This window comes from Typopeltis vanoorti, chromosome 14 (assembly GCF_054136105.1).
Source record: "Typopeltis vanoorti isolate ZY-2024b chromosome 14, IOZ_Tvanoo_1.0, whole genome shotgun sequence".
Taxonomy (NCBI): domain Eukaryota; kingdom Metazoa; phylum Arthropoda; class Arachnida; order Uropygi; family Thelyphonidae; genus Typopeltis; species Typopeltis vanoorti.
In genome coordinates this window covers 68318271-68342678 of record NC_143562.1, presented here as the reverse complement: position 1 = coordinate 68342678, position 24408 = coordinate 68318271, and the positions used below count along the sequence as shown (strand labels likewise).

The 24408-nt window shown below is 34.1% G+C and overlaps 1 protein-coding gene across 1 annotated transcript in view; it reads right to left on the bottom strand.

Annotated features, from left to right (window-relative positions):
• The window catches only part of LOC150099573 (cytochrome P450 4V2-like), a 39765-nt gene extending 32699 nt beyond the window's left edge, over positions 1 to 7066 (bottom strand). Inside the window, exon 1 of the mRNA XM_090403462.1 lies at positions 6917 to 7066. Within this exon, the coding sequence (XP_090259588.1) occupies positions 6917 to 7066 (150 nt within the window). The remainder of the gene's footprint in view (positions 1 to 6916) is intronic.
• Between the last annotated feature and the right edge of the window lie 17342 nt (positions 7067 to 24408).

The window sequence follows — 24408 nt, the reverse complement described above, 5'->3', positions numbered from 1 at the left end:
CCATGATATTTTCTAATACTGACAGCGATGATATAGGCCTGCAATTGTTTATTTCATCGGATTTTTCTTTTTGATATAATGGGGTTATCACTACTCTTTTTAGATCTGGTGGTATTTTAAATTTCTGGAAAATTACGTTTATCAGGAGTATAACTGGCCGTAAGATAGAGAGGTTCGTTTTGATATCTGTTGGTCCTATCTGATCAAACCCAGTGGAGGTTTTAAAGTTTATTTTTGCGATAGCCATATCCAAGTCTTTTTGTGTTATCTGAGGCGAACGAAAGAGTGTCTGGACAGTGTTGAACATCAGGTATAGTTCGCCTTAAGTTTGTAATACGTTCCTTGAAAGTATCATTAAATTTGTAAGCTAGTTGATTCACTTAAACTGTGTTCTAAATAATAGCCTTTGAGGCAAGAGCAGTTGGTGTTTTATTGAATTATAATTTATTATTATCCATGTTCCTTTGATTTTTCCTTCATTTAATTTCATTTTATTGGTGTAATAAGTAAGTATAATTCGGCGTATTTCTGATTTGTTTCTGTATTCAGTATATTCGCGTTTTAAGCTCTGGTTATAAGGATTTCTTTTGAGCCGATGCCATAAATGGTCTTTATCGTGTATTTAAAGTAGCCTATCGTCATTTAGCCATGGAGGTTAATCCTTGCTGGTTCAAATCTTTAATTTCCTGGTAGCTTTCTCGTATATATGACGCATCGATGTCAAGAAAGAGTCATATAGTTCTTGTGGATTATCGGATTGCATTATTTGATGCCTTCAAGTTATTTTAATTTCTTCGTCAACGATGCAGTCGTCTATTACTTTTTTAAAATGGTTTGACGTCAGTAAAAAACTAGAATTTTTCTTTTTCAGTGTGGGATTGGAAATGATGTGAAGTAGAAGTACTGGTCTGCTAATATTATTTTAATAGTTGCCGATAAAAGTCTGTTATCTCTGATACGATTGTTAATATGATCACTACAGGATGGTGGTTTTTTAAATAGTGCAAGTCTTTTTAAATGTAAATATATTTAAAAAAACAACAACTAAGTATTTATCCATCGTATTTACATATGGATTGGCATGAATGTGCATACAATTCACTGTAAAATGCAGTAATACATCACGAACACTTGAATAGTAGTAATAATAATGGAATCATTTTATATTTATATAGATACATTTTCTGCATTTGGTCTTTTGTGCTTTTTTTTGAATATTTTTTATAGCTTATGTATATAATAGAGATATTTTTCATATTACAAAAATTCAGTATGCAAGTTACAGAGTGCATTTTTTTTTTGGTATACTTGTTTGTTTGGGTAGCATTCCTGCTTTCTTCCTCGAAGCTTCAGCAGAGCTTATCCGAGAGAGATAAACAGATTGAGGTGGTTTTGCGGTTTTGTTTCAGTACCCGTTGTGAGCCAGTAGTAGATTTAACTGTTCTATGTAGGTGCTTGGACACACACACACACACACACCCGTGTGTGTATGTGTGTATATGTGTGTTTGAGTCCAAGCACAGAGAGAGAGAGAGAGTGTGTGTGCGTGCGTGCGTGCGTGCGTTTCCATACTGTATTCCGGATAACGTGTAGAGACGAGTACAAACCCCCAGGGACTATCAGTGCATGAGCACGGCTTTAACAATTTTGAAGGGGGGGGTGGATTTTGGACATTACATGTTTGTATCCTTGTAATGCTGTTTGAGAAGAATTCTTTATAGATGTGTGTGTGTGTGTGTGTGTGTGTGTGTGTGTGTGTGTGTGTGTGTGTGTGTGTGTGTAATTTCTCTCTAATTTTCAGTCTTTCTATAATATTTATATAGCAGCTGTTTCAGCTCTCTGTCGGTCCCTAGGTTTCTATCGTCGAATGGCAGTTTTTTTTCATCATGTCTGGTGTGGAGAAGTTTCGGGTGGCGTTTCCGTAAAGATTATTGTACGTATATATTATGTAGTTTGTTTACTGTGGTCTTCTTATCTGATATGTTGTTCTGATTACTCTGTAGGTTGGATTGAAGTAATATTTATCATGACCGTAGCGGCAGAAGTGTTTCACCTTAAATATTTGGAGTTTTGTGCTTGCTACTAGTATAAGGTTGGCTGTCTTCTTTGTTTCCAGAGTATGTTTTGCCATTTTATTTTAATATGTTGAGTATGTAGACTGCGCAGAATACGTATGATGTAATTGCGTACCTTCAAATATTGAAATTTTTCAAGATACGCAAATGACGTTTTCATATACTGCGTTATTGATTAGTATTGTTATGAGTTTGGGAGCAATGTCTTTTAATCGATATAGTTTGCTTTCGTGAGTTTGTGTGATGGTAATTTGTATTGCTATTCCAACTTTGATCTGCATCGAAGTGACGTCTGAGATCACGTGTTGTTTTCACCTGTGTGATGATTCTGGTTTTAGGATCGGCGCTTTGTGTACAGGAGGATGGATGTCACATAGTGAGATATTTAGGTAGGGTCCGGGGGTTTTTGCATATCATTAACTGTTTTTACAGGGTTTATATACATGCCGTTTTCAGTTAGCCAGTTAGTGATCGGATTGATGTCGTGTTGCATATATGTGTAAGCGATATTTGCGTTGTTGTGAATGGATACTATGGCCATGTCTATTGGAAGATTTTGATTTTTAAGGGAAGATGGCTAATATCGGGTGTGTATATGTTAAACAGAATGGGAGATAGAACAGCTCCTTGTGGTACTCCACAGGTTATCGGTACCTCTTTGCTATGCGCTGATCCTATACGTGTGATGTGCTTTCTTTTTTTATGTATGCTTTGAACCACTGGAGTTGACGACCTCCGATTCCGGTATGTGTTAGTTTGTTCAACAAGTTGTTTTTTTGTTAGTGTGTCAACACTTTTATTAAGTCAATATAAACGACTAATACTATTCATTGTTGATCTAACGCAGCGTTTATTAGGACTGTGAAAATTTCCAGGAGTATTCTTGTTCTTTATTTTTTTGAAAACCATATTGTGTTTTTGGAATGATTTAGAATTTTGTTTGTGTCCAGTTTGCGTCACAGAAGGCTCTTCATAATTTGGTTGATTAAAGACAATGTGGAGATAAGTTTACAGTTATTCATAATGTTTCTATTTCGATATTTATAAATTGGAGTGATTAATGCAGTTTTTAGTATTTCGGGTATGTGCCCCGTTTCGAAGAGTTTTAGAGTAAGTGGACATACAGTAGGTTAGTTGAGTGTTTTGTGATGTCGTTTGGTCTGATTCCATCTATTCTTGGTCCTTCGTTAGGGTTACTTTGTTGAAATGCAAATGTGTTCTGTTGAATTGCAAGTGAATCCTTCGTTTATTGCTGCGGGGAACCACATTGACCGGGTTGTTCGCGGTCCTAGTGGAGAATGCTTCTTTGTGTGAAGAGAGAATGATTCGTGCTGTTTTGGAACAGAGTTCGCAATCTGCTGATGGAAGTTGTTTGCCAAATGTTTGAGGGATTTGGGCTTGCAAGCAAAGTTGTTTTATTGTTTTTAGGGCAGTGGTTTTGTGTGTTTTGTCCAGCACTTCGTTGATCAAGTGCTAAGTTAAGGTTCCTTTATGTCGTGCTGAGTTGTTGTTAATTTGTTTCTAGAATAATTTGTTTTTGCAGTTCTAATCAGTATTGTAAGATTGTAAAATATTCCGATTTGTTTTGTATTCAGCTTGTAAATCTGTATTGTTAGGCGACCTGATAAGATGTTTCCATAGGGCATATTTCTTTTTATGTTTATTAATATGCTTTCTGTTATTCATGGATTCCGTCTAGATTGTGGGAGAATTTTTACTTTTATTAATGCTATGTTATATATTTTATTAAATGTAAGTTCAAGATTAGTATATACGGCATCAGTTGAGTATGAAGATGCTATCTTCATCCAGCCTGTTTTATTGATTTCATCATTCACTATGGTTTCGTTTAAGATGCTATTATACTGTTTTGTAGTCTTAGTAAATGTTTAGTCTTCTGGTTCGGATGAAACTAGTGCATTGTCATAATGGTCTGCCAGTTTACACGTTATGACGACTGCTGTATAGCTGTTTGGAGGGCCCGTATATTTATATGGTCAATACACGATGAAGTGATTGCATTTTCGACTATCTCTTATCGTGTATACGACTATGCTCATAAGAGTTCTAGGTATTGTACTGTGTTGTTATTTATATTTCTAATGTTTATATTCATGGCACCTATTATTCTCAGGTATGGGACACCTTCTTCCGTGGTAGAAAGCTATCTGTTTAATTCTTCGAGAAATGTTGTGGTGCTTAAATTCGGTGGTCTATATATTGCGTTTAATATGCCTATATGTTCCGCAATTCTAATCTATGGTTTATGTCTATTAATTTTAATTTATGTTTGTAATTATTATTATACAACTACCTCGTTTATTTTGTCCACAGTGTTTGTGTTGTTGAAAGTTTGCCATTTGTTAGATGGTTGCCTCTTCCTTTGTGGATACCTTTGTTAGTATTAAAATAGCTGTGTTGTCTACATCCTCCTTCAGATAAGCTTGCAGGGTCAGCCAGTATTTTTAAATGCTCCTAATGTTGATATAAAAAATAGATATTCTATATTTTTGGGGTAGTCACTTGTTTCTACTTTGTTATCGAGTTTACAATATGACAGCTGTCGTATTCCGTGGTGATTATATCTTTTTTTAGTCTGGGTTTATGTAACTTGGCGTGTTGTTCACTTCTTTAAAACTAATCACTATTACTTTTAATGTGGAAGCCTGTTGAGATCTTCTAAGTATTTTATCTGGTTTGGATTCGCATCTTGTGCCTCTATAAGGATAATAATACTAATAGGCTTGTGAATTCAGCACTCATAAACAACTGTGGATTACATCAAACAAGAAATCACAAAGTGGCGGCAACCATGTGCATCAGAACACGACAAGAGGAAAAATGGCTAGTCTACAAATGATATCCTTGAATTGAGATTATTATAAAATTATTATTGTCTGTTGTACTTTGGATGATTTTTCCTGTTTCACATAAATTCTAATTATGGATTTTATCTCTTTAGAGGAAATTGTGTATAATTTATGTTTTGTTATACTGCAGCTTATTCTAGGGTAGTGGATGTTGACATCTTTTGTGATGACTGACTGCAAATGGATTTTGGAGGGTATTGGAAAGTGATATGTAATTGGTTGATTTAACCCTATACAAAGACGATGTACATAGCCATTGAATTCTGTCATCGGAATATTTAAAAATTGCTAAATGCATTGCATGTTTAATAAATCAATCTAATAAAAAGAATCTAGGCTGTCGCATATTAATCTAAAATGATGTTTTCAAATGTTCCTTTCCAAAAGTACTATTTCTGAACATTAATTAAAATGGAGCATAGATGAAAAATTGAGGGAAAGGACACAATATGTGTTAAAGTATTTTTACAGACGTGTGCCATGTGGAAACATTGTAGAGTAGCAATATGGCTTTCTGAACCTTAGATGTCAAAGTTCGTTTCAGCATCTCAATTAATCTATTATTGGTATTTACAATCTTTGCTATATCACTGTTAAACTTAAACTTCCTATCTGCTAAAACTCTAAGAACACTAGCCTGATTAGTTACTTCTACATAATTCCTACACTATAATACTACTGGATATCTCATTACAAAAAACTGCACCACTTTCCATATTTTTACATGCCTATCATTCCACGATTCAGATCATACTGCATATCAGAGGCGTTCCTAATTACCCTGCCTGCCTTTGCATCACTGAACAGCAAAGACATCTGTCAAAACATTTTCAATGTCATTATGTAACACGGTAATCAAAATGGACAAGCATTAACCCCTTGATGTATCACTGATTCATCTTAAATATTACATTCTAATCCTCCCCATACACTACCTTTGACGTCTGCCCGTGAACCATCCTCTAATCCAAGTTAATAGTTTATAATCTAATCCCACATCTTCCAACTTTTGCAAGAGAATTCTATTCTGTATCTTGTCAAAAGAGATATCATTCAAAATATAATGGTGTAACCATCTCCCTTGTCTACGTCGACTGTAACATTATTAAAAAATATAGACAAGCTGCTCGAACACGACTTTTATTCAGTAAACTTTATTGTTTTGTGCAAAGGTTACTGTCATTCTATTTCTATGTGCGAGGTCTTAGAATCTTTTCCAACATCTTCCACGCCATACCAGAGAATGTGGATGTGGTGGATGCCTGACGAAGTTCGCTTTAGCAGCGTGCGTAACCATAACTATGAGATACTTAGAAAAATAATCCCTATGCACGACAATGATACAATGTGATTATCATGCATTCTTTGTGTTCCTCTAGAAACGACCCAGTTCTGAGACTCAAATTATATAATCTGATGAAAGGCATAGCCTGTTCACCTGAGCACTCGTAGCATCCGTGCGGATGCCGAATTCTTATTTTATTCAAGAGCTATAGTATTTCCTTCTCATACAACTGAGTTCCTTCCTGCGGTGAAGAGGTGGTGTTGAAGTCAAGTTTGCATACATAAGGTTGCTAGTTCTCAACCAAGTAGGCACTAAGTTGTTTAATAATCTCTTCTGCATATGTCCTCTTTGCACCATCTGCCTTCAATAGAGTTATTCTTACACATTCATTTTTATGTTTACATTTGCATAACCGTAGAATTAATATGAGTTATTTTTCGCTTGTAGGATTATTATTTATTTATGCACTACTTGGAAAGAAGTAAACAAACAATGCAGTGGGAGGGACAAACAGCAATGCGCCCACGTTAATAAGATGTACGACGTCCTTTCTCTGCAATGATTGCAGCAATCCCATGTAGAAGACTTTTCACAAGCATACAATAGCGATCAATGGAAATTTTGGACCATTCTGCCTGTAAGCGTATAAGGAGGGTCTGGACTATTTTGGGGCGCATTCACCTCACCCGACGCTCTGGTTCATTCCACAGATGTTCAATAAGTGTGAGATCAGGATTCTGTGAAGGCAAGTCAAGATTGGTGATGTTCATGTCCAAAAACCACTCAGTTGCTGTATCATTCTTATGATGCTGCAACTGAGTTTGTAACAACAGCATTATATTGTTTGTGCAGAATATCCAGATACCTCTCGAAGTTTAATGTTTGTAGTACCACGAACACCTGTTCCAGCTAAAACCAGAAAAAAACAGACTGTATCATCACACCGCCACCTCAGAAATTCATAGTTGGGTTTAGGAATACTAATAAGAGACATTCATCGGGCATCCGCCACAGCCACGCCTTTCCTGGCAACAGGTTTCCAGGACGTTTAGGCAACAAGGATATTTAAACAGATAATTTCAATTGAGTTTCTTCTTCTCGACAGTTTTCTCCGTTACCAAATGAAAGCTGGGAGTACTGAAGTAGTCATTAGGTTGGTGTGGTGATGCATTTGGTTGTCACCAGCAGCTTATCCACTAGGTTTGTAACAACAATCCAGTATGTATTTATATATTTTTTATGTGGAGCTCACTCCTCCCATCTCCGAAGGTTATCTGTAAACCGTTGTGCATTTTTCATCATGGATTGGGTAAGGATTATTTTTTTTGTTTCATAATTTTATATTTGTATGAACTATATAAATATAAAACGATTTCAATCTCTTACGGTTCACTTTCGCTTCTTCCACCAGTTCATTCAGTAAAAGGAAGTTAGGTCTGAATAGCTATAACAGATGATAAAGCATTGTTGTCCGTATTTGTGCAACCAGCATTAATAATCATGATATGAAAATGCTTATGGAATAATATTATTATTGATTTTGAGAGGTTTCCCACTTTCCAGTGATAATAGCTATTTTCTTTTCTTGCCCTGTTGGTATCTTTGAAATTAAATATACACTGGCGATAACCAGTGAGAACAGATTAACTCTTAGAGGGGAATACAATACCACATTATTAGTCCTCCTCCAAGCATAGACTGGCATTATAGGTGATGGTAAAATGTGCCAATGATAGCGAATTGTTTAGTGTGCTTATGTCTAGTGATCTTTCGTATGCTGCTAACGAATTATACGAATCTACTAAATTGCTGCACTTTGTGTTTCGAAGTGCAGCAATTTAGTAGATTAAGTTTCGAATATCCACACCATATTCAGCACGCACTTCAGGTAATACAGATAATGATGAGAGTTGAATGGGAATGAAAACCCCGAACCCGCTGTGAAATTAGTCAAATTCATATAACACTATATTATTATTTCGGCTATACAGCCATAGCGGCAACAATTATGGCTGTATTCATTCACAACAAAAACCAGTTATTTTAAGATCGACTCCAACCAAACGCATATATACTTTTTTTTTATTGAACTGAAAATTCCCAAAGTGGAACTTGTCTTTTCTTTTATACATTACAATTTCTCATTCGTAATCAATTGCAGATTATTAGTACTTGATGTACTATCGAAATAGGTCCATGCGTTTAAGATACTTGTTGGAAATATAGACGAATAACAGCAACTAAATAAATAAATTTATATTTAGTTCGATCCGAAGGTAATGCGAATTTTTCCCGAAAGTTCAAGATAAAGAGCCTTCGTAGCTCAGTCGTTATAGATGAAACCCTTTAGTCGGAATAACATGGCTTCAATTCCCTTCAGAGAGGAACCATTACCTGGTTTTCAATGAAAGGTGGGTTATCCAGTCTCATACAGAGATAGGATTTTTTTAAATCGTAAACTAGGATGTTTCTTCAGCCAACACAGGCAAACCTGTTCTGGCTGATTTACCTGATATTAAAATTTTTGAAGAGAGCTGAATAAAAACCATACACTCTTATCCATAACCGATAGCGTGCCCAAGGCAATTAATGATTTCATAGGCATCTGGGGAGTTGAATGTGACAGACTAGTTATTACATATTATCATTATTGAAATCGTGTGAGTTCTAGAGTAGATATTTCAGATTTACTGAGTTAAAATCCGAATTAAGAATACTCTATTCTCTTGTGCCAAAGATGGACTAACTTGGAAACAGGCTGAACTTAAAGAATAATAAAACAATAAATAAAAAAACCAGTAAAACGCTCATCTGGAGTTTAGAATCTAACTTATAGTATCATTCTTTCGTTTGGCGGTCTGTCACTAAGAAAGCAAGCACCATTTCCACAGCTTCAGACGAAAGGAAATTAGGTTTTCTCTTTGTAAGTGGTTATGGAATAATGGAATCGTAAATATGGATATAGTTTAAGATAATTCTAAGTGTCTAGAATCTGAGCCAAATATATACCTAAACTTTAGTTTTGTCCTTCAGGAAAAGGCATATGACACGGTGTCAAAAGAAAACTATTCAAGACAATTGCATTATATGTAAAGTGGAACTTTTATCTTGCCATACGCTATCTACTTCAGCTGTAACTAAGCAGGTAGAATTGAATTAAAGAAGATACAAGAAGGTCGTTTGATGTAAAAGCAGGTATAACACATGATTACACACTCTTCACATTACGAAGGAAATGATACCAAATCTGATATCAAAGTTGGAGATAATATCTCTCAGCTTGTTACTTATCTCAGGTGATATTATAATCTGAATTAAAACAACTATAAGTCTTCCAATTCCCTACCTAAATTAATTAAATGCTGGAATAAGTTTCGTTAGAAAATTAGCAATACATAGACAAATATTACTAAAATAAGGAGGAACAATGAAAACATGATTTTGTGTTGAATTCAGAACGTATGCAACAAGTAACACATTTCAACTATTAAGGACAATTTTTGTGAATATGGTAAGTTAAATATGGGGTTGATAAAAATGTGAATAAATCTGATATCGAGGATAATGAACAGAGCAAATGTATATGGAAAAAGATAAATATAAGTGAAAATTCTGACCGCGCAGTATACACCATAGTTTTAAGTCAACTTTTACTGCATCTACAAGCTAAACTAGAATAAACACATGTGATGAAAATTTACGTACGAGAGATGCGAGAAGTCTGAAAAATTAGTGTTTTGAACAGATATCATCAATGACATAAATGTAATAAAAATTAAGATATTAAGGATATTTCTTTGCATTATTAACATTGAGGAGAGTATGTGCGTGTGTGTGCAGTTAATCGAAGTGATATGGTCATTTAAACAGAATAGAGAGGGTGATAGTTAGCAAATCAGGTGTTCCATTGTAGGATATCAGAAGAAAGACCTGGAGAAATACAAAGTATTGAGTGGACTGATGCAGCTATTAAGTACCTAAGAAGACTGAAATATAAGATCTCATTATCGTGGTTTCCTGAAGGTACTGTTTGCCCACAGTTCAGAGAACCGTAGCTGGTAGAGTGCCAAGAATGTTGAATGGAAAAAAGGAATAAGGGACGTATAAATTCGTCACCAACACGTGAAATCACGTGCTTTCTTGTTTGTCGCTGTACTAGCTTGCTTTTTGTTGTCGCTTTTTTGCATTGATTTTGATTCCAAAAAACCGCCAGGAGAAGGAAAAATAATTGAATGGGCACCAACTGTTCCTATATTGATTCCTATGCTAAAAGGGAAAACAGAATTAATTTTCCTTGGAAAATAGAAACTTTGAAGGAAATACGTCTTCATGAAATTGGATTTTGTTTGAAAAATTAGCAGAATTAAAAGGAAAATTCTTATGGAGAGAAGTGACATTGTTTTATTTATAACACAGTATTTGAGAGCAATGCGACATTTCAGGGAGGAGAAAAGACCGATTGTGTATCTAGATGAAACTTGGATTCAGAGTAATTTAACATTTGGAAAATTGTTAATTCTACGATCTTCAAAAAGTGGACAGAGGATAAACGGATTCCAGAGCTTCCTAAAAATGCAGTTGTTGTAATTGATAATGCTCCAAATCATTCCATTGATTCAACAATTTTTCAAATTCTTCTAATAGAAATCAACTCATTATGGATTGGTTCTCTGCAAATAATATTTCTCATTCTCCTGATATAAGAAAAATTTAATTACTCAAATTGGTGAAGAGAAATTATCTCAAAACTAAACTATTTAAATTTCATACGATGCTCAAAGAGCATGGACTCCTAGAGTTGAGACTATTATCATATCATTGTGATATTAATTCGATTGATATCACGATTTAAAGTATTGCAGTTCAAAACTGAGGAAAATGTTGCTGACATGTGTCGACTCATCGGAAAATATGTATTGGAACAATTATTGAAGTGAACCTTTGGTGATTAATGTAAGTGAAATTGAAGGTGTTTCCAACACTGATTCAGATGAAGATTAAACGGTTTGATAAAAGTTATTTTTCAAAATTTTATGCATGGTTTTGTTAAAGAGTCACAACAAGGCATACATAATCAATTGTTTCAGGCATTAAGGAGTCTGATTTCTCTCAACCGTAATTTTAGAATGGCTAAGTGCATTTGAAAAAAAAAATCTGTTTTTCTGTATAATAATAATTATTATTTTTTACAAAATGTTCTTAAAAATAAAATTCGCAGTATTTTTTAATTTATAGTAGCTTTTTTTTTAAATTTCATAAATACTATATGTAACATTTTCCAACGGTGATCATTTCATCATCAGCAAAGGAATTTGGTGATGATGAAATGATGATGAAAATAACGGTCATGATGATAATCATGAAATCACAATATCCGTCCACTATAAACTTAGGTTTCTAGAGAGTAAATCGCTCTATGGTTTATAGATAAAGATGACTATTTATGCATTGGAATATTATCTCTTCTGATATGACCTTTTAATAAGCATGCAAAAGTGGTATATTTGAATCTACTTTTGCAACTTTTTTAGATAATGCCATCGAGAAAATAAAAAGATGTCGGGGGTTTCAGAAATGATATAAAAATGAAAGAATAGTGAGAATGACAAACGTAAGACAGTACGAATGGCAGATGAATAATATAGGATTAAACTGCCACCATGTTTATTAAGGGAGCAATATATTGTAGCTGATAAAATGTTTCTCATCTATTTTCGGTTCAATGCAAAAGCTCATTATATTTTGATTAAGTCTTGTATTACACTATTCCATGAATAATCGATTACATCGACGGTCGAACTCACAGGTAGTTACGGTAATTGAATTCATAGCATGAAGAGAAAATTAATGCACTCAAAATAAATACAAATTTAATACTTACGGACAGTAAAAGGAACTTTGTGCCTTTGAAGCCAGAAGGAAAAACATATATCTAAGTTTCCAAACAAAAAATTTCCATCAAGTCCTGAAATTCTTGACAAGATATTTAGCCACTGACGAATTCTGATAAACTTCACAATCAGCCATATGCAAATGAGCACTGCAACGACCAAGAAAAGTAGAAAGTCGTACGAATTCATCTTCGGATAACTTCTTCAATAAGAAATGAGAAAGATTCATGAGTCGTATCTTTTAAATGAGGTATCTGTGTTGCATCACAACACAGTTATGAGTTTGTTACATATTATCATGAAGAGGGCGCATAACAACACAAGTACTCTCCAACCGTGTTAAATCTTTACGACAACCTTGTTATAACTATTCGCAACTAGCTGAATTTGTGCTTACCGAAATTGTGTTTTAAAACAAACCTGATTTACTTCTTTTTTCTTGGAATATCAAGGTAATAAAAGTTTTTATCCTCCCCTGTAAGTGTGTGTGTGTCTTTTTTCCCCTATATTTATAATATATACCTTTAGGAATTTCCTTATATATATGATGAAATTTAGCCTTGGGGGTAGATGTTATAAGCACGTTTAGTGCGAATCCATTCTTTGAAGTCTAAAATCTTTGGGATGACAGAGTGAAATTTGCATCTTTTCAGAAAAACTAACCTATTAATAAACAGTCTAATTTTTACCAGAGTTTTTTCATAATCCTTGATATGATGTACATTAACCTCGTCAGCAGGTAGATATATATTGTTGAAATTATGATTAACTCGGGATGTATACATTTATAAGATTAAAATGTAACTGACTAGAACCCGAGAAAAAATAACATAAACCTTTAATAAATCACAACTAGTTTCATTGTTATTTCCAACTTCGTCCGTGCTTCTAGATCGCAACTCTCCAACAAATTAATTCTTATCAGCAAATTCAACCAACTTCAACAGGAGCAAACTCGCCAACCACATATCAATTCACAAAATTTTAAAAATGTTCTGATTAACAAATCCTCTCACATTCTTTCTCCTGCTGAACTCAGTATGCTCTCAAAAGGTCTTAACTACGTCCTTCTCCGACCTTCATTCCTAAAGAACTCTTTCTTAGAAAAGTTGAAAAGGCAGCTGCGCAGTTACAAAAACAAACTGCGAACCTACATAGGATCGATGCCATCTTTACCATAAACAACAGTCGTCGTCCTACAGATAATCTATCTCCGACAGAAAGAAAAGCAATCCACCAGCTTCGTAACAAAAATGACATTATTATCTTACCTACTGATAAAGGGAATGCAACTGCAATCTTAGACAAATCTAACTATCGTTCAAAGATTAACAACTTATTAAGTTCTGATACCTATTCTATTCTAGAAAGTGATCCCACAAGAGAACTTCATAACCGCACAAACAATCTTCTAAAATCTACTTCTGAACTTTCTAGACACATAAGACTCTCTTTGCGCTCTCTCCATCCCCGTATTCCTCGTTTGTACGGCCTGCTTAAGATCCACAAGGCTGACAATCCTCTAAGACCTATTGTGGAAGGTATTGACTCATCCACGCACAATCTGTCTAAATATCTTGCATCTTCTTTAAAACATTTAGTTGGCAATTCCTCCTCCTTCATCAAAAAATCGGAAAATTTCATCTCAAAAATTAAAAATTTAAATCTCGTAGACACTGAGAGAATGGTAAGTTTTGACATCGTGTCTCTTTTTACGAATGTGCATAATTACAGATATAGTTCTGACTCTTCTTAAGGAAAAGGTTTCTAAAAATACATTTGCTCTTCTAACTCACTGCATCAATTCCGGCTATTTCTGCTGAGGATAAAATATATAAACAAACTAGCAGGTTAGCTATGGGCAGTCCTCTATCCCCAGTCTTAGCTAACATTTTTGTATAAGATTTTGAAGAGAGAGAGAGTGCTATTTCTATAGCTACCTTAAAACCTAATATATGAGTTACGATGTATTGATGACGTCTTCCTTATCTGGAAACATGATTTAGGAGAACCCCAAAACCGTTTGAATAATCAATATTAGAACATTAAATTCACTTCAGAGCTAGAGATCAACGGTGTTCTCCCATTCTTGTATCTAAAAATCAGTAGATCACCTGACTGTCTTAAATTTTCAATTTTTTGGAAAACCTCCTACACTGATAGATATTTGCATGGCTCTTTTCACCACTTCCCCCCCTCAGAAACTGGGCATCATCTCAACTCTTTCCCATCGAGCAAGATGTCTCACTTCCACAGAAGACGACCTTCAAACAGAGTTTAAATTCCTGATTCCTGAAAAACACCTTCATAAATAATGGATATTCATCTCGTAACATCACTAAATGTTTGAGACCACGCCAACAACCTCGACAAGAAGACGAATCCAACCCTATCATTCATATACAGTTAACATTTATCAGCTCTCTTACCCCAAAACTATCTAGGATTATGAAGAAATTCAACATAAGATCGACTACTCTGCCAAAACTTCGTTCTTTGCTGATTCGACCAAAACCAAAACACAACCGACTGCATTTTTCTGGTGTTTATAAAGTTATGTGCGACTGTGGTCGACCTCATTTTGGACAGACAGGTAAATCTGTTTCACTTCGTCTTGAGGAACATAAACGTGTAGAACCAGTAGAACACGAGCGAGCGCCCTTTTCATTCATGTTCTCTTCTCCGCAAATTCTAACCTTGAAGAACGGCCACACCAAGTTGATTAGGACCGCACAACCAATTTATATATATGCAAGCATGAATTTGAAAGGCGAATTATAGAATCCAAAGAAATAGTTCTGGACCCTTCACACTTGAACAACAATGTAAGGTACAATTTGGCTGATTCCCATAGCGCAGTAATCCAGTACTGGCGCTCTAAAATTAGCTGTCACCTATTCAGATATGACTGTTACTATTCTGTTTCTTTTTATTAAGCTGGAAAGTCCATGTTTTTAACCTTGTTATTTTTATAAAGCTTATGATATTTCTTTCTCACCTGAAGAAGTCGGAATATCGATGAAACTAGTCGTGATTTATTAAAGGTTTTTGTTATACTTAGTTATATATATATATATATATATATATATATATATATATATATATATATATATATATATATATATATATATATATATATTATATATATATTTTATATATATACATATATACACACTTCTATATATACACACACACAAGGAGTATTGGTTTCTTTCCAGTATTTAAGTTTAAATCAAACTTTTAGGAATATTGGTTTACCCAGATCTTAAAAGAATCTTATTTATTACATCTTATCTCGCTCTCTTTAAAAAAAATAAAAACTGGAGATATATTATACAAAAAATGTAATGAAAAATAAATTCTTGTTAAAAGTAACTACTTGAGTTTTTTTTTCAGCAAACAGAATGAAAAAGTTGTTGAGGCCTATTATGTTAATAAAAATTAACAACCTTCAAAAATTCTTTCCAACTACTTTCCTTAGACTCAAAGAAAAAAACATACTTTTATTACATCAGTAGCCTTCATTTGAAAGATCTTATAAGAAATTGCGAAGTTCTTCGGATATTAACACGAGGAAATTAGAATAAACTAAGCTTGCGTCATAATTTTTCGAAACAATCTTTCGGCTTCGTAGAAGCCGTAAGATTGTTTATTTGCCTCGGCAATAAAGCTTCAATTTTTTCTCTAATATACTAAGGAACTCCGTATGATAGAATGTTCAAACATGAAATGCATTCTTGAACGAAATAAAATGATAATTGAGAGCTTAAAATAGTTTCATTCGATCTTTCAGATTTCCATGATTATTACAAAATATTGAAATTTGGCTATGTTACAGTGGACAACATAAAATTTAATGCAAACTGTATAAATAACTACATTAAATTAAAAAAAAATTTCAAATTAAATTCTTTTTAGACAGAAAAAGAAAAAGAAAATTGCATTTGCCATTATATTATTAATTTAAACCAAGAGCTAATTTATTTAAGCATAAAATGCAATGTGTCTGATCAGACACTCCACAAAGTCTTCCTCTTAAGAACACAAATCGATCTCAATAACAATGTATAAATAAATACGTAAATAAATAAAATAAAAAAGAGTGCTTGATTTCTTTCAATCCTATATAATCGTTTATATGGTTTTTGTTTTTTTCTCTTGGTAGATACTCTTAAAAATATGGCTGCTAATTTTTTTTCCTGCTAAAAGAGATATTATTCAACTTATACACTGCGGTTTTCTGAATTTTCGAAATCAAGAATTTTCTTATAAATTCCTTCACTTGTTTTTATTTATTCATTTATATATCGCTTTCCAATGTCTTAATCTCGGTCCATAGTCTTGCAAGCTTCTGTTGGAAAATTTTCGAGTTCAAGTAAACAATTTCATTGTTACAAATTTTGAAATTCTCACTTGATTTGATAACTGTTGAGATATACTGTGTGGCCATAAAATAGCTTCCCCTCTTTGGAGGCTAAAACCAAGAAACGGAATAAAACCGAATTTTATATTGAGAGTTCTGAAGGTATGGGGAGATAATTTCCGCTAAAAAAAGATTTAATATCAAAAGTCGCCGATAGGGGAAATTTTGACGCTGGCGGAGCCTAAAGCAGTCAGATATTTGCAGTAAACGCAGGTAAAAAGGATTATGCAAATTTTACTGTGCGTACTTGACAGCAGCGCTACCATTTCCACTGAAAAAGGGATTGGGAACGTTCAGGCACCCGTGCCATAGCTCACCAACTTGATATGGCTTATGGTAGAGTCTTGAAAATCCTAAGGAAAATGCTTTACTTCTATCCGTATAAGTTCAGTCCTGTGCAAGCACTAACTACCGCAAATTATGATAAGCGTATGACATTCGCGCTAACGTTTCTTGCCATAATGGAGGTTGACAATGACTGACCTTGGAGAATATCGTGGGGTGATGAGGCTCATTTTTATATTGAATGGGTCGGTCAACACTCAGCGATCCAGCAAGTACCACTGCATTCTCCAAAAGTAACTATATGGTGTGGTGTGGCTTCACAGCCGATTTCATAATAAAACCATACTTTTTTGAGCGTATTACCCCTACAGATCCTGTAGCCTGCTCCATTACTGGAGAGATTTATCAACGAATGCTGGAAAATGTTTTCATTCCTGCATTCCAGCAAAGACAATGTTTGGACTCTGTTTATGCAGGATGGAGCACGGTCACATATTGAACGTTCCGTACAGCGCCTTTTACGCCAGTATTTCAGTAATGAGAGGGTTAGCAGTCAGTTCTTTCCGACGGCATGGCTGCCTTCATCCCTGGACATCGCATGTGACGTTCGACTGTGCGGGTATTTGAAATCCGTGGTGGCGTTCCCAACTTGCATGTCTAGAAAGAGAACATAAAACGGGCTGTTATGAACATCCAATTCGAATCCTTACGCTAAGCTGTAGAGCATGTCGCACACTGGATGCAATTTGTTGTACACAAGAAAGGTCAGCACATTGAAAATCGTGTATGTGGTCCAGGGGACCCTGATTTTGATGAATAGAACATTACGGGAGTTCAGTCACTGTATTAATTTCTGTGTCTCTCGCAAGTTGTTGTTTTAGTTTAATTATTATTATAATTGTTATCATTGTAACGCGCCACATATCCAGCTGGAATGAATGACGCGGCTCTCGTTTACATCGTCGAAATGTCATTATTCAATTTTATCCGCCTTTAATGTAATTATCCGCTTATTATCGGCTCCACCAGCGCAACAATTTCTCCTATCGGCTACTTTTGGTACTAAATCTTTTTTTTTCGAGGAAATCATTTCCCCATGTCTCCAAAAGTCTCAATATAAAATTTGGTCTTATTCCGATTATTGGCTTTAGCTGCAGATGCCTCCAAGGAGGAAAAGTTATTTTATGTCCACCTTGTATTTTATCAGATTCATAACATTTTAATGAGATTCATAATTATCATTATTCAAATATAAATTTACATTTAAACTTACATTTTACATCCTTATTCAAATATAAGTTTCTATATTTACTTACTTACTTGCCTTGAAATTTACTTATCTTCTTAATATTCATTCATCTTCGATTGTGATTTTTAAATTCACATATTTTTTTAAGATGTTGTTATTTGTATATTTTAGCTCATAATATAATTCGAATTCTGAGAAGTTTCACATATCTTGTTGGAAAATGAAGGTCAGAAGCCAAATCCATAACGAAATATTTTTCCGCAAAACGTGAGCAGACTGCAGCATGGAAAATAATAAAGGATTAAAGAAAGAAAATTTCCAATTTTAACTTTTTTTTGTAGGAAACTGCAAAGAAAATGTATTTCATTGACTTCCTTATGTGTTTTCGCAAAACCAATTAACCGCAGTTTGTATGCTGATAGAAAATTCCTTAATTTAGACACAAGTAATAAGCTATAAGGGCTGGTAAGCTATCAGGATGATCCCGATAAATCCTGTCTTTGAGAACTCCCCAGAGTAGTCACTGGGGGGGGGGGGATCTCAAGGGAAAAACACCATGTCCATCTTTTTAAACCCTCCTGGCAACTGCTGAGTTGCGTGATATGCAAATTCCACGCATTTGGTGTTTTCGATGCCACCTGGTGGCGATTTTGTAACTAACTTTTGTTTATGTTGTATTGCTTTCGTACGACACACAGTTTATTCCTACAAAGCTTCGCAGCATTTTGATCACTGCGTGGAGCTCCACAAGGCCTTAAACAGAGATGCTTTAATTTTAATCATCCTACATGTTAAAGGTTTTTCAAAATCTACGTTACCTACCAGAAGTGTAGAATGATATTAGTAAGAAGTCAAGCTATCCTTACACCTGATGCTATCACTTTTAGTATATACGAGTTTCATAGAGAGAATCTCATACAGAGTTGCCAAACTATTGATAAATAGACTTCTAATGTTTACAGGTAATGTTTATTTAGTTTAGTTCTTGAGGTTAGTGCTATCTGAATATCTTCACAAAAAAATCTCTTAAGATCAACATTTATCTTCCTCATACCTAAATGACAGTAGAATGTAGAGAAGATGAAACTTAATAAAACAAGTAGTTTGGAAGCACTCTATTACTTTAGACACATTTTTTTCAAAAAATGTTGAAGTGTTCTTGTGGGAATCTGTCCTTGAGTTTTTAATTCTTTGCATGTAGCTAACTTTAATAATATATTCTTGTATTTCCAAGGCTCGCCTGAATTTTCTTTGATTTTTGTCTTTTATGTTGTTCAGCAAAGATTATTGGTTATGCTCAGACCTCATGTGTTCTACCCAGGCCAAAAAGATATCCCTACTTGCCATAGGATCACTGACTCTCACATAGATGAACTTTAAGTTTGTTTTCTTACCATAAGATGTGCAGCTTTAAAAACTTTAAGCACCAACGACATTATCGTTACAAGTTTAGTGCAGAACAATTGATATTTATACATTTGCAGGTTAACAGTTAGTAATATTATTCCATTATACAGTTATGTTTCTGCGTTTTATATTTTGCACTCCCAGTTTATAATGTTTATTTTCATTTCTTCTTCTTATTCAACAGCCATTTTCTGTCCACTTCTGGACAAAAGTCTTCCAATCCATTAAGTTCTATCTATAATTTATCTACACGACTGAATTTTAGCCATTATTTTCATCCCAACCTTCGACTCTCTGTTTGGTCTTCCTGTAGCGTTGTTTCCATCTATGGAATACCATTCTGATATCATCTATGTTCAATTTTCAGTGTTACTTCTTACAACATGACCTTCTCGTTACGATTTGAATCTCTGATATAATTTTTCTCACCGTACTCTGAACTCTAACACGAGTACTGCACTTTCTATCTAGAACGATAATAATGGGTAATGATCTTTTCATTTCCCTCTGGGCAATCCTGAACTTGTTGGCCTATTTTAGTCAAAGTCTAGGTTTCACTTTCACTTGATCGGAAGTATACAAGTGTTGAATTATTTTTTTTCGTTTAAAGAAGATTACGATGTCTCATTTGAGTCCTTATCGGTGTTTTCTTAAGGCTATCCAACAAACTGAATTCTGCATATAAATTCTTCGCAGCCTCCCTTTACTGTGAGTTTTTGTCCTAGGTAAAAACTAGGGGGATACTATATCAATTTCTTGGCGTTCCATTTGTACTGGGGTTTTGGCCATGTATTTATTATATACTAATTTTGTTTTGTCATTATTTATAATTAATTCTTTCACTTTGATTTTTAGGGCTTCTAAAATTTTCAATTATTTATGTTATTACATATAAATGATCAATAGGACTGTAGTTTCTTTTGAATTCTGCTTAATTCTGGAGGATGATCAAATCTAGTTTGATTTGTATTATGATTCTGAGAGAGCAGTACATTTTAAAATCTTCTCTGTTCTCTTCTATTCTTCTCTTCCTGACTATTCTTTTAAAAACTATAGCGAGGATAGCTTTCATCCTAGTGTTGCCAAATGAAAATCACTAAAAACAGCTAAATTAAAAAAAAGAGCTAAAAGGAGTTAAAAATAAAAAATTTGAAGCTAAAGTTTTAAAAATAGTAGCTGATACTTTTAAATTACTGTATTCAAGTTGAAGTGATACCTGCATATAAGTGGCTAAACAACCTCCATGTGGTCTTCTGCGCTCACTTAGATTTTCAGCTTTAATATATGTGGCCATCGTTCCAATATTACTCCTAGATGCTGGTAAATGACAGTATGTTATGCCTGAGGCCATACTTGGCTGATCAAATAGCTGTCAGCATTGGCAATTCCATCTTGTTTCTTAATTTAGTTTTAACTACATTCATGGAACTAAAAATTCGTTCAATTTCCGCATTAGAATTTGGCAGTATTAATAAATTTATTACACACTGAGCAATTTCTTTAAATTGATTCATTCCAGATGCATCTTTATATTCTCGTACTTCCGTCCATAATAGCTCAGTGTTTTCTATATTTGTCAATTTATTTAAGTGGATAGTATTGTACTGGTATTCAGGAGCAGCAACATATTTTTCTGTTTTCAGCATTATTTCTAAGATGGGAGAGTAACATGGTCTTTTATATGGTTTAAGGTATTGTCAACAGAAAAAGAAGATATCATTCTTAAATTATTCAAGTTTTCAGGCAACCTTTGCTTAAGCTGTTTGAAGAGACCAAGAAGAAAGCTCTACTTCTAAGATTTCGCTCATCATTTTTCGTTATTTTCTTTTGTATCATCAACTGTGAAAATTTTCTTTCGAATCTGTAACCAAGATTTGGACTGGAATCCAAATAGTCATCAATCTCTGACTCTAGAGGGTCGACTGTAGATGATGGTAGCACTAACATATTAGCAATTGAGCGAGTCAAACGAGAAAGGTTTTCAAATAATCTCATCTTATCCACACTGTTAGATTCGAAAATTTTGTTAACTTACTGAACTTGAACTAGAACAGGATACAAAAATAAAAGGTATAACAGATTCCTTTCATCTTTGTACATCTCTCAGAAAATTTGAGCTTTGCAACATTTCACAGACACACTTACGACTTCGAAGTGAGTTTTTAATTCAAACCACTGGCTGAGAATTCTGTCTACTGCAGGTTCAATGGAGAGACCTTGTTGCGCAATTTCTTACAATTTTCACACGAGCATAATTCTCGTTGATGGTTTGATACAGCTCTTTGTATGCTGCTTGTCTTGAAGAAGAAGAATGTGAAAACCACTTATGTTTCGGCAACTAAAAATTCTAATTTTCTTGGGAGAGATTCTGCACAGGTGTGAGACATTGCCAGTTGTAATGAATTGCATACACATCTAAATAAAATTAAGGAGGGAATATATGCCTTCAGTTGTTCATGAACGCCATTATTGACACCAACCATAACACTGTCATTGTCTGTACCGATTGCAATGAGATTTTTAATGTCCAGTTTCTTGATCAAGAGCTCTTTTTTCAGTGCAGCTACAATACTACTAGCGTCATACTACAATACTACTAGATCTACCATGCTCAGAAATATATGCATAATTTTGTTGAATTTCCTGCTATAATAAATGAGGCCATTCCTAAAATCTTACTCTCTGTGATATCATTCGATTCGTCTATTAGCAAGCTGATTTCATCTCCAATGTCCGCAATTAGATTGTCTTCAAAATGCTCACTTTGAATATTCTTTACAATTGCAGAGCACTTAGTTCGGTGCATTTTTACCTTTGGCATAATTAGACTGCCTGGGATGATATTTTCGCAAAGATCTACCAGAGGATCGCAACTGTTGAATGATGAGTGACAACAAAGATATAATGCTAACCTACCTTCAAAGTTCGCGATCTCATCAGATTTTTACAAGTATATTTGTAATAGGAACTGCCTTATATGGAAATGCAGATATTTCTTACTTTCGCGATGCTTTACAAGCTGACAATATTTAGCAGCTATATCACATCTGCAAAACTTATAGTGGCCTTTTGTAATGTCACCAGTAACTTCACACAACTGTTTACTAAACATTCCCATTTGCAACCACTCCCTCCTAAATGTTTTCTTGTAAGCCTTTATTTTTCTCTTTGCTTATTTTTGAAGAAGGGTATACAACTCTTTACTGCAACGAATTACGATCAGACTTTGAAAACTTCCCACTCCCTGTCGTAACTACCAACCAGAACACTGTGCAAAGACTAACTTGTAACGGTGCTATCAACTTTAAAACGACAAAATGGCAGACTGTTGGGCCACGTGACTGACTGACGTCATCATGCGTTTGAAACCTGTACGATGCTCTTATCAAACGTACAATATAATTCCTTATCACATGCGAACATGTGGAAAATCTTTGATACAACTTCTTTAACAGTAAGTTATAAAAAACTAAAACAGCTGAAACTAGTTCTGAAGGAGCTAGATTTGGAGCTAGGTGCTAGATTAAAATGTTTGGAGCTAGGGAAGAAAAAAAAGCTAGATCTAGCTTCACCTGGTATCTTTTCACTATTCATGATACTTATTATATACCGAACTATAGCATTTAAAATATCAGGGCATATTTCTCCCTTTTCCAGATGGTGTAGTGCATTTTTTTTGTCATATTCGTTGATTTCCTGAGAATCACCATAAAATTTTGGCATGGATTATACATTTCTTATATAATTTGATAATTGTATTTAATTATTACCCCACTTTAATCTGTTAGGAGCTAATAATTTATTTTGTCTTATGGCTAACTCTATTCTTACTCCTTTTAGATTCATGATTTTTAGTGTAATTCTGAATTTTGTTGTTCTGAAATTTCTAATTTATACAAACCCTCATTCATATCAATATTATAAATCTTTCTTTGTATCTCTTTCTGGAACAGCTCTTTGTTGTTTTCTAGATTTAGTAAACTGATTTAGAGAATTGAGAGTTTTTCTTTCCATTTCATCAGTTTCTGTTTATCCCACCTTTTGTTGATAACAAATTTTTATCTCACTACTCTGTGTTTAATATCTGAGACTATTTATTATATGTGTCTTGGACAATATATTTTCTCTTTGTTAAAATGCAATCATTTGGATAAATGATTAATATAATTCCAAATGATAAATAATAAATTCCAAATGGATAATTGCTTAATTTCATTAAGCAATTATCCATTTGGAAGTAGTCACATTTGTTCCAGATTCTTTCTTTCTTTGTTTTTGTCTCCTGGTCAATAATAATGATAGTATCTATTAGTCATAAGAATAAAATATAACTTATTAAGAGTGGCCTATTCGGGATTATTATTCTTATAAACTTATTTCTAATATGTTGATCGAAAATAATGTTTGGATTTATATGTACTAATAAATATCTTGATTTATATATCAAGATATGTATTAGTAGTTAAAAAGCAGGGCCTCTATAAGTATGAGTCAATCTATTGTTTGTGAAATTAGTAATATTACATAGCTTCGTTTCCATTTCATGAAGGAAATTGCGAGGATTTGAATCCGATGTGTATATATTACATTCATTGTGTTTTCTTGGCCGTCTGTCCTCGCCATGAAGAGTTAAGGTTTTGATCACTTTGTGCTTTTCTTGAGGAACACCAAAATGCTGACTTCTCTTTTGTGGTTTTACATATGATCAAGGACTAGTGATGGCTAATGATGCATGCCGAAGATTCTGTGTTATGGGTCAGGATTCGTACATCAATATATGTCGAAATGTTACTAGACAACATTATCAAAATTAACCACTACTTCTTTATCCTCCTGCATTACAGTGTAAGAGAGCACGTTTGAAATTTCTGTAAATATCTTGCCACTTTATGAAATACTCAAAAAAAGTGCATTTACTTCAAA